At 40.9% G+C, this 11,643-nt stretch overlaps 1 protein-coding gene across 1 annotated transcript in view; it reads left to right on the forward strand.

The window, feature by feature from the left end:
• Window positions 1-10,777, forward strand: part of LOC106561032 (metabotropic glutamate receptor 8) — a 264,607-nt gene extending 253,830 nt beyond the window's left edge. Inside the window, exons 10-11 of the mRNA XM_014124591.1 lie at window positions 6,585-6,831; window positions 10,202-10,777. Coding sequence (XP_013980066.1) covers window positions 6,585-6,831; window positions 10,202-10,251 — 297 coding nt within the window. The 3' untranslated portion in view covers window positions 10,252-10,777. The remainder of the gene's footprint in view (window positions 1-6,584; window positions 6,832-10,201) is intronic.
• The last annotated feature ends 866 nt before the right edge of the window (window positions 10,778-11,643 follow it).

Consider the following 11,643-nt stretch of genomic DNA (forward strand, 5'->3'; position numbering starts at 1 on the left):
TGCATGTGTCTGCTCAAATGGTCAGAAACAGACTCCATGAGGGTGGTATGAGGGCCCGACGTCCACAGTTGGGGGTTGTGCTTACAGCCCAACACCGTGCAGGACGTTTGGCATTTGCCAGAGAACACCAAGATTGGCAAATTCGCCACTGGCGCCCTGTGCTCTTCACAGATGAAAGCAGGTTCACATTGAGCACATGTGACAGACGTGACAGAGTCTGGAGACGCCGTGGAGAACATTCTGCTGCCTGCAACATCCTCCAGCATGACCGGTTTGGCGGTGGGTCAGTCATGGTGTGGGGTGGCATTTCTTTGGGGGGCCACACAGCCCTCCATGTGCTCGCCAGAGGTAGCCTGACTGCCATTAGGTACCGAGATGAGATCCTCAGACCCCTTGTGAGACCACATGCTGGTGCGGTTGGCCCTGGGTTCCTCCTAATGCAAGACAATGCTAGACCTCATGTGGCTGGAGTGTGTCAGCAGTTCCTGCAAGAGGAAGGCATTGATGCTATGGACTGGCCCGCCCGTTCCCCAGACCTGAATCCAATTGAGCACATCTGGGACATCATGTCTCGCTCCATCCACCAACGCCACGTTGCACCACAGACTGTCCAGGAGTTGGCGGATGCTTTAGTCCAGGTCTGGGAGGAGATCCCTCAGGAGACCATCTGCCACCTCATCAGGAGCATGCCCAGGCGTTGTAGGGAGGTCATACAGGCACGTGGAGGCCACACACACTACTGAGCAACATTTTGACTTGTTTTAAGGACATTACATCAAAGTTGGATCAGCCTGTAGTGTGGTTTTCCACTTTAATTTTGAGTGTGACTCCAAATCCAGACCTCCATGGGTTGATAAATTGGATTTCCATTGATTATTTTTGTGTGATTTTGTTGTCAGCACATTCAACTATGTAAAGAAAAAAGTATTTAATAAGATGATTTCTTTCATTCAGATCTAGGATGTGTTGTTTAAGTGTTCCCTTTATTTTTTTGAGCAGTATATTTTACAAAACATTTCAAAATACATATTATAAATATAATCACCAAATATATTGATTTATTTTGTTCAAAATGAATTAAATATATTTTCTGAGGAAATGTACATATTTAGTCATATATATTTTATATCTATTTTATAATACAATTTCAATATATTCCGTAATATATGTTAGAATGTATTTAAAATGTATAAAATAAAATATATATATTTTTTAAATATTTCACATCTTAATTATCTAAAAATATATTTTAAATGTACTTTTTTTCATATGAGTTGGCATGGAGTTAAAGATGGTTGTGGTTTTTCGTGTTTTTTTTAACTGGTCTTTGGAATTTAAGAGGTATAGATAGATTACGATAGGGAAGTTATAAAACATAATGTTTTTTTAGAGCAGAAAACTTATGTCTAGTGTAATGACAAAGCAAATCTCATCCTCATACCAAACTGAACATAAATATAAACGCAACATTCAACAATTTCAAAGATTTTACTTAGTTACAGTTCATAAGTAAATCAGCCATTTGAAATAAATAAACTAGGCCCTTATCTATGGATTTCACATGACTTGGAATACAAATATGCATCTGTTGGTCACAGATACCTAAATAAAAGGAAGAAGCGTGGGTCAGAAAACCTGTCAGTATCTGGTGTGACCACCATTTACCTCATGCAGCAAAACACATCTCCTTTCCATAGAGTTGAATCAGCTGTTGATTGTGGCCTGTGGAATGTTGTCCCACTCCTCTTCAATGGCTGTGCGAAGTTGCTGGATATTGTCAGGACCTGGAACATGCTGTCGTACACGTCGATCCAGAGCATCCCAAACATGCTCAATGTGTGACATGTCTGATGAGTATGCAGGCCAGGGAAGAAATGGAACATTTTCAGCTTCCAGGAATTGTCTACAGATCCTTGCAATATGGGGCTGTGCATTATCATGCTGAAACATGTGGTGATGCCAGCGGATGAATGGCACGACAGTGGGCTTCAGGAGCTCGTCATGGTATCTCTGTGCATTAAAATTGCCATCGATAAAATACAATTTTGTTCATTGTCCCTAGCTTATGCCTGCCCATACCATAACCCCACCATCACCATTGGGCACTCTGTTCACAATGTTAACATCAGCAAACTGCTCACCCACATGATGCCGTACATGCTGTCTGCCATCTGCCTGGTACAGTTGAAACCCGGATTCATCCGTGAAGAGCACACTTCTCCAGTGTGCCATTGAAGGTGAACATTTGCCCAATAAAAACGGTTATGACGCCGAACTGCAGTCAGGCCAAGACCCTGGTCAGGAAGACGAGCACGCAGATGAGCTTCCCTGAGACTGTTTCTGAAATTCTTCAGTGGTGCAAACCCAGAGTTTCATCAGCTGTCCGGGTGGCTGGTATCAGACGATCCTGCAGGTGAAAAAGCAGAATGTTGAGGTCCTGGGCTGGAGTGGGTACACGTGGTCTGTGGTTGTGAAACTGGTTGGACGTACTGCCAAATTCTCTGAAATGTCATTGAAGGCGGCTTATGGTAGAGAAATGAATATTCAACAGCTGTGGTGGACGTTACTTAATCTTGATATGCCACACCTTTCAAGTAGATTAATTATCTTGGAAAAGGATAAATGCTCACAAAGAGGGATGTAAACAAATTTGTGCACAAACTTTTAGAGAAATAAGCTTTATGTGTGTATGGAACATTTCGGGAATCGTTCAGGTGATAAATGTCACTGAGTTTCATGCCCCAGAATTCTGGCTGACCTAAAACTGAAGGTGATTGTTCCTCAGTTCTTGCCTTTTGAAGCCGACCCCATCACTCTTATTATAGATCTAAACAAGCTGCTGAACAGGTTTTAACAAGGACTTGCCACCAGCCCCAACTGGAGACCCACTGGAAAACACTCTGCAGTCAAAATATTAACTTAAAGGTCCAATGCAGTTGTATCTATCTCAATATCAAATCATTTCTGGGTAACAATGAAGTACCTTACTTTGATTATTTCAATTGAAATGTTCTGAGTGAGGTGGGGGAAACTGAAATCTAGCTGTTATTGGCAGAGAGGTTTGGAACTCTCTTTCTTATTGGTCTTATTGAAACTCTCTTTAACTAATTTAGAAACTACATCCCACAAAGAAAAGCCTGACATTTCAGGCAGTCTTTTCAAACAACTCTTACACTAAAAGGGCATTATCATTTTCACAATTTCAGTGTTATTCCAACCTCATAGTGTGGAAAGATAAATACAACAGAGGTAAATTGTGTTTTTGACTGCACTGGGCCTTTAAGATAACCTTAAGGGGTTTTAGCCACAGGATAATAATATCACCTATGTAAGTGGCTTCATGTTTGTGCACCAATATGGCTGATCTTAAAATCTACGCCCGACAGAGAGTGTAATATAAGCTTTGTTCTCACAATATAAATAATTCCTAGATGTTTGTCTAGAGGCCCTCTCAATGACTTTATGCTTGAATGTCTACCATACATTTTCAGAATGATACCTTGATGTGTGATGGAATGGCTTCCACTGTGGAGATGTTCAGACTCAAGCGAGATGTGCCACCTGTTGCCAGTTCCTCTTCATTCTCTACCACACTAAATGTACAGATATGGCTGAGCAAATACCCTCTGAGAATTCTCACTGTCAGTTTACTGCACAATGAGAGTGCCATTAGTTGTGTTGAATTTTCTAAATGCTGTTGCTATGACTACTCAGGTGGTGTCTAAGCAGGAGCCGGAGTGTTTGGCATGTGTGCAGATGTGCTCGCATCAGCGGTTATTTTCTCTCAGCCTCTTGGGGGTGTACTGTAACATTGGAAATAAGTAAATGAAACATGAGCTTGTAATGCCTGGTTAAGTTCAACAGGTGGGAGAAGAGTAGAATTGTGTACATGCGGTCGGGGTACCTCACCTGGGTTGTCAGTGGTTGGATGGGTTTGATTTAAGTGGTTATAAGAAACCTGAATAGTGTACTGCAAGTTTGAATGTTCCATGTGAACACACTATCACAGATTATTGTGAAATAGACAGAAATTACTTATTGGAAATTTGTGACAGGCACACTTTTTTGTGTGTATTACACTATTTTCTTCAAAATGCACTTCGTATGTATTACACGATTTTCATTCTTCATAACGTATTCATGTACATTTCACAAATTCCAATTTGTTGTAGCTAATTTTAGATATGTTAGCTAAGTGGCTAATGTTAGCTAGCCTCTTGGGGCTAGGTGGGACGCTAGCGTGCCACCCGTGGTGCACTCCATCAACAGCAGGTGCATTTCAAGAGCGGCAAATTTGAATCCAAATAAATGTCAAAATTCAAATTTTTCAAAAATACAACTATGTTACACCATTTGAAAGATAAACATCTCCTTAATCTAACCACGTTTTACGATTTCAAAAAGGTTTTACGGCGAAAGCATAAATTTAGAGTATGTTAGGACAGTACATTTACAAGAGTTGTGTGTAATGTTTTGTCAAGTCAAAGACAGGGTCACCAAAACCATAAAACCAGCTAAAATGATGCACTAAGCTTTTACAATCTCCATCAGATGACACTCCTAGGACATTATGTTAGACAATGCATGCATTTTTAGTTCTATCAAGTTCATTTTTATATCCAAAAACAGCGTTTTACTATGGCATTGATGTTGAGGAAATCGTTTCCCTCCAATAACCGGCAGTCAAGTCAGCGTCACAAATTAAATAATTAAAATTAGAAAACATTGGTAAAATATTATATTGTCATTTAAAGAATTATAGATTTACATCTCTTGAACGCAATCAACTTGCCAGATTTAAAAATAACCTTACTGGGAAATCACACTTTGCAATAATCTGAGCACTGCGCCCAGAAAAATACGCGTTGCGATACAGACTAGACGTCATGTTGGGGAGATCTAAAATCGAAAATACTATGTAAATAATCCATTACCTTTGATTCTCTTCATCAGATGTCACTTCCAGGTATCACAGGTCCATAACGAATGTAGTTTTGTTCAAAAAAGCTCATCATTTATGTCCAAAAATCTCCGTCTCGTTAGCACATGATGTAAGCCAGCCGGACTTCTCGTCATGAACGAGGGGAAAAAATATATTTCCGTTCGTTCAAACATGTCAAACGTTGTATAGCATAAATCATTAGGGCCTTTTTTAACCAGAACATGAATAATATTCAAGGTGGACGAATGCATACTCTTTTATAACGTATTGGAACGAGGGTACCCAACATGAACTAGCGCGCCAGGTGTCTAATGGGACATCACCGTTCCATGGCTCTTGTTCGGTCAGATCTCCCTCCAGAAGACTCAAAACACTTTGTAAAGGCTGGTGACATCTAGTGGAAGCAATAGGAAGTGCCAAAATATTCCTAAACCCCTGTGTTTTTCAATGGGATAGGTTTAAAGTCAATACAACACATCAGGTATCCACTTCCTGTCAGAAAATGTCTCAGGGTTTTGCCTGCCAAATGAGTTCTGTTATACTCACAGACACCATTCAAACAGTTTTGGAAACTTTAGAGTGTTTTCTATCCATATATAATAAGTATATGCATATTCTAGTTACTGGGTAGGATTAGTAACCAGATTAAATCGGGTACATTTTTTTTATCCAGACGTGCAAATGCTGCCCCCTAGACCCAACAGGCTAGGCTAGCTAGGTGGCTACTGTTAGCTAAACTAGGGGTTATGGTTAGGTTTTACGGTTAGGGTTAGGTAACATACATCTAAGTATTAAAATGGTTAGGTTAGGGTGAGGGTTAGCTAGGTAAGTAGTTAAAAAGCAGCAAGTTGTTGCTAATTAGCTAAAATGCTAAAGTTGTCCATGACGTGATTCAAATACGCAATGTTTGGGTTGATAGAAGGTTGCATTATATTCCCACCCATTTCTTCCCGACCAACCTCTGGCATAAGGGCTTAAGTAACCTACTCTTTTTATCTGGGATTGAAATGCACAGAATACAAAGTCGTGTACTGCACACAAAAAAAAAATGTTTGTTTGCCTGTCACGAATTTCCAATAAGCACAATTATATTTATTTCACAATCTGTGATACTAGGTTGGAACACAATGTGCATTACAAGTGAACAGCAACTAGGTTGTGTACTGGTGTTTTGAGTTTGATTCCAGTATGCTCAAGACCTCACTATTATGTCCTCATAAAAAAGCAAGTGCCAAATACAAATAAAATTAGTAATGTGTTACAATGTGATTGGATTAATTCAAGCTGCTCTTTGAAAAAAAAGGTGTTATCTAGAACCTAAAAGGGTTCTTTGGCTGTCCCCATAGGAGAACCCTTTGAAGAACTATTTTTGGTTCCAGGTAGAACCTTTTGAGGTTCCGTTTAGAGCCCTTTCCAAAGAGGATTCTACATGGAACCCAAAAGGGTTGTACCTGGATCCAAAAAGAGGTATACGGGGACAGCCAAATAACCCTTTTGGAACCTTTTTTTTTATAAGAGTCTGTTGTGTCAGGGATCACAAATGTTTCTCTCCCCAGGATTCTCTTTGAAGCACCTCAGACTCATTGACTGATCTCTCCTTCTTTCTCTCTATCTCTTTCTCTCTCAATCTGTCTCTCGTCAGATGTACATCCAGACAGCCACGCTGACCATCTCCCTCAGCCTGAGCGCCTCCGTCTCTCTGGGGATGCTCTACATGCCCAAGGTCTACATCATCATCTTCCACCCGGAGCAGAATGTTCCCAAGCGCAAGCGCACCTTCAAGGCCATCGTCACCGTCGCCACCATGTCCAGCAAGCTGTCCCAGCTGGCCTCCGAGCGACCCAATGGAGAGGTGAAGACCGAAATCTGCGAGGGCATGGATGCCAGTAGTGAGTTTAAAGACGTGATCCCTCACTTCGTAACATATTATACCACTGCCCCCATTTTTTTCACCTATAATTTTATTTTTGTGGGGGGTATAGCTTATGTTAGGTACAACCACAGACAACAGACAACAGGCTTTCTACATACAATAAAATCAACCACAGTTCCTCAGCTATTTATAGTATCTGAAATATCGTTGTTGAAATCAGCTTGTAGAAAATAATTTTTATGCTCTCATCTAAGATAGTTTAAAAAGACACCTGAGAACAGATTAGGCATAACTGTTCATCGATCAGATTTAGACTTCAAAGCCATTTCAAGATTCCATTAGCAGAAGTTTCATACAGGCAAACATCCTGTTGTTTACTTATCATGATTGTGCTGACTGCACAGTTTGATATCTAAAACTTTGCTTAAATTCATATCTCGTCAGGTTCTCATTTCACTGAACCGCTGAGGTGAGATGGCGCCGACAGAGATGGTTGCCTCGCTTCGCGTTCTTAGGAAACTATGCAGTATTTTTTTTTTTTATGTATTATTTCTTACATTGTTACCCCAGGAAATCTTAAGTCTTATTACATACAGCCGGGATGAACTATTGGATATAAGAGCAACATCAACTTACCAACATTACGACCAGGAATACGACTTTTCTGAAGCGATCCTCTCTTCAGACCACCACCCAGGACAATGGATCTAATCCCAGCAGCTGACCGAAAACAACGGCAACACAGAAGGGGCAGATGGAGCGGTCTTCTGGTCAGGTTTTGAAAATGGGCACATCGATCTCCGCTCCTGAGTATACTACTCGCCAATGGTCCAGTCTCTTGACAACAAGGTAGACAAAATTCGAGCTTGGGTTGCCTTCCAGAGAGACATCAGAGATTGTAACATTCTCTGTTTCACGGAAACATGGCTCTCTCGGGATATCTTGTCGGAATCGGTTTAGCCACCGGGCTTCTCCGTGCATTGCGCCGACAGAGATAAACACCTCTCTGGGACGAGGAAGGGAGGGGTTGTATGCTTTATGATTAACAACTCTTAGTGTAATCATAACAACATACAAGAACTCAAGTCTGCTCACCCGACCTAGACTTCCTTACAATCAAATGTCAGCCATTCTACCTACCAAGAGAATTCTTGTCAGTTATAGCCACAGCTGTGTACATCCCCCCTAAAGCGAACACCAAGACGGCCCTCAAGGAACTTAACTCGACTCTATGTAAAATGTAAACTATATATCCGGAGGTTGTATTTATAGTAGCTGGGGATTTTAACAAAGCAAATTTGAGAACAATGCTACCTATATTTTATCAGCATATTGATTGCACAACACGTAGGGCTAATACTCTCGACCACTGCTACTCTAACTTCCGCGATGCATACAAAGCCCTTCCCCGCCCTCCCTTCGGCAAATCCGACCACGACGCCATCTTGCTCGTCTCAGCTTATAGGCAGAAATTAAAACAGGTTGTACCAGTGACAAGAACCATTCAACGCTGGTCTGACCAATCGGAAGCCATGCTCCAAGATTGTTTTGATCACGCGGACTGGAATATGTACCGATCAGCCTCAGAGGACAATATTGACCTATACGCTGCCTCGGTGAGCGCGTTTATTAATCAGTGCATTGGAGAAATCGTACCCACTGTGACCATTAAAACCTACCCTAACCAGAAACTGTGGATGGGTGGCGGCATTCGCGTAAAACTGAAAGCGCGATCCACCGCATTTAACAATGGAAAGAGGTCTGGAGAAATGGCTGAATATAAACAGTGTAGTTATTCGCTCCGCAAGGCAATCAAACAAGTGAAATGCTGGTACAGGGACAAGGTGGAGTCGCAATTCAACGGCTCAGACACGAGACGTATGTGGCAGGGTCTACAGGAAATCACGGACTAAAACAAAAACAGCCACCTCATGGATACCGACCTTACGCTTCCAGAAAAACTAAACACCTTCTGTGCCCGCTTTTTATTTTATTTTTTTATTTCCGGATCGCCAACAAAGACTGCGGCCCCCTCCTCTCCTTCTCAGTGGCTGACGTGAGTAGAATATTTAAACTTGTTAACAAGTCAACAAAACAAAGGAGATGATCGTGGACTTCAGGAAACAGCAGATTGAGCACCCCCCTATCCACATTGAAGGGACAGCAGTGGAGAAGGTGGAAAGCTTTTAAGTTCCTGGGCTTACACATCAGAGACAAATTCACAGTGTGGTGAAGAAGGCGCAACAGTGCCTCTTCAACCTCAGGAGGCTGAAGAAATGTGGCCTGTCACCCAAAACCCTGACAAACTTTTACAAATGCACAATTGAGAGCATCCTGTCGGGCTGTATCACAGCCTGGTACGGCAACTGCACCGACATCAACCGCAAGGTTCTCCAGAAGGTGGTGCGGTCTGCACAACACATCACCGGGGGCAAACAACCTGCCCTCCATGACACCTACAGCACCCGATGTCACAGGAATGTCAAAAAGATCCTCAAGGACAACAACCACCCGAGCCACTGCCTGTTCACACTGCTATCATCCAGAAGGCGAGGTCAGTACAGGTGCATCAAAGCTGGGACCGAGAGATAGAAGCTGTTTTTCAATCTCAAGGCCATCAGACTGTTAAATAGCCATCACTAACTCATTGAGGCTGCTGCCTACACTGAGACCCAATCACTGGACACTTTAATAAATGGATCACTTTAATAATGTTACATATCTTACATTACTCATATCACATGTATATACTGTATTGAGACCCAATCACTGGACACTTGAATAAATAAATCACTAGTCACTTTATACAATGCCACATAAAATAATTCCACTTTAATAGTGTTTACATATCTTACATTACTCATATCACATGTATATACTGTATTTTATACCATCTACTGCAACTTGCCTATGCCGCTCGGCCATCGCTCATCCATTTACTTATGTACATATTCTCATTCAACCCTTTAGATTTGTGTGTATTAGGTAGTTGTTGGGGAATTGTTAGATTACTTGTTAGATATTACTGCACTGTTGGAACTAGAAGAACAAGCATTTCTCTGCACTTGCATTAACATCTGCTAACCATGTGTATTTGACCAATAAGATTTGAGTTGCTTTGCTTTCTAATTTGTTGCCTTTTTGCCTAACCATGGAGAATTTCACAAATGAATACATCTCAAAATGTAAGTTCATTGTGAGTGATTAGTCCACATTGCCAGCTGTTCTAGTTTACGTTGATGGTGGAAAGCCATAGTATCCTCAACATTCCATCAAGACTGTTCGATTATGGGGTAATGCATTAAGGGAAGGACTGAAACAGTAAATTGAGTACAGAGGGACTACACTCCAGGAAACTAACATCTTCTCTATTCTTGCCTTTATAGTGCCATCAACCAAAACAAAGTATGTCAGCTACACCAATCATGCCATCTGAAGAGAGAAGCACTGAATAGAGAATTACTGAGGAATTCCACATGCAGACGTGGATGTGTCAGATTCACACATGACAGGGCGTTACAACAAGCATGAGACATTGATATTGCTCAGAGTCCAAATAACAACTGAGAGCGTGGCAGTCAATATAAATATGTCTGCGCTTTCATGTTCACAGACAGAGCTAATGGGCCTGCTGGACGCAGACAAAACACTAAACAAACCATTCAAGAGACTTGACAAAATGAGGGTGGTGAACAGAAGAGGAAAACAAAAGAGAATTTAAATAGAAATTGTTGCGATCAACCATGTTAGTTAGTTTGTTATTCTAATTTTATGTATTTTGTGGTTGTGAAGATTTCTCATTCGTGTCTTATGTCGTCTGAACTACATTACGAGATGAGTTTCTCTGTATCAGCTAACTGAATTGTAGTCTTGAGTTGTGAAATCTGTAAATGCCATGGTTTAAGCATGCACATTTTTATACAAATACTTTATTTATAATAAAGGAATGTTTTGGAAATGTTTAGGATTGTTGGATGAGGTTAAATATGAGAGTGGGATATGATGTATGTTGTTTACCTCAATTTAGATGGAAATGATAGCCAATGCATCATCCATAAGGCATAACAGTTATGTGATTGCCTTGAATTGAATTGAGCACACACCCAATATATACCAGGATGGTAAGTAGGCAAATTATATTAAGAATGTATGAAGCCTTAAAGCAAACTATGAAAAATATCTAGAGCACCCAAAAACTCCATGGTCTCAAAGGAAAACAAACAATATTGTGGTAGGATTTCCCCTGAAGCAAACTATATACAGTCGTGGCAAAATAATTTGAGTATTACTGTGAACATAATGCAGATGTTTAGTTTTAACATTTTACTTAAACCTGAGAAAAAAATGGTGATGGACTGACTTTTGGACTGCGAGAGAATTTAATATTAATTTCTCTACCGTAAACTACCTCAGTTTATAGTAGAGAAATTAACATTCAATTCTCTGGCTACAGCATTCAATTCCAAACTTAAGACACCTGTGACATTGTGTTGTGTGACAAAACTGCACATTTTAGAGTGGCCTTTTATTGTCCCCAGCACAAGGTGCACCTGTGTAATGATCATGCTGTTTAATCAGCTTCTTGATATGCCACACCTGTCAGGTTGATGGATTATCTTGGCGAAGGAGAAATTATCACTAACAGGAATGTAAACAAACAACAAATAAGACAAAAAAAACTGAAAACTTGAGTGTGGATAACTATTCACCCCCCCCAAAGTTAAAGCTTCAGCTCCTTCAAGTTGGATGGGTTCCGATGGTGTACAGCAATCGTTAAGTCATACCACATATTCTCAATTGGATTGAGGTCTGGGCTTTGACTAGGCCA

Source organism: Salmo salar, chromosome 10 (genome assembly GCF_965601325.2).
Source record: "Salmo salar chromosome 10, fSalSal1, whole genome shotgun sequence".
In the NCBI taxonomy this organism is placed as follows: Eukaryota; Metazoa; Chordata; class Actinopteri; order Salmoniformes; family Salmonidae; genus Salmo; species Salmo salar.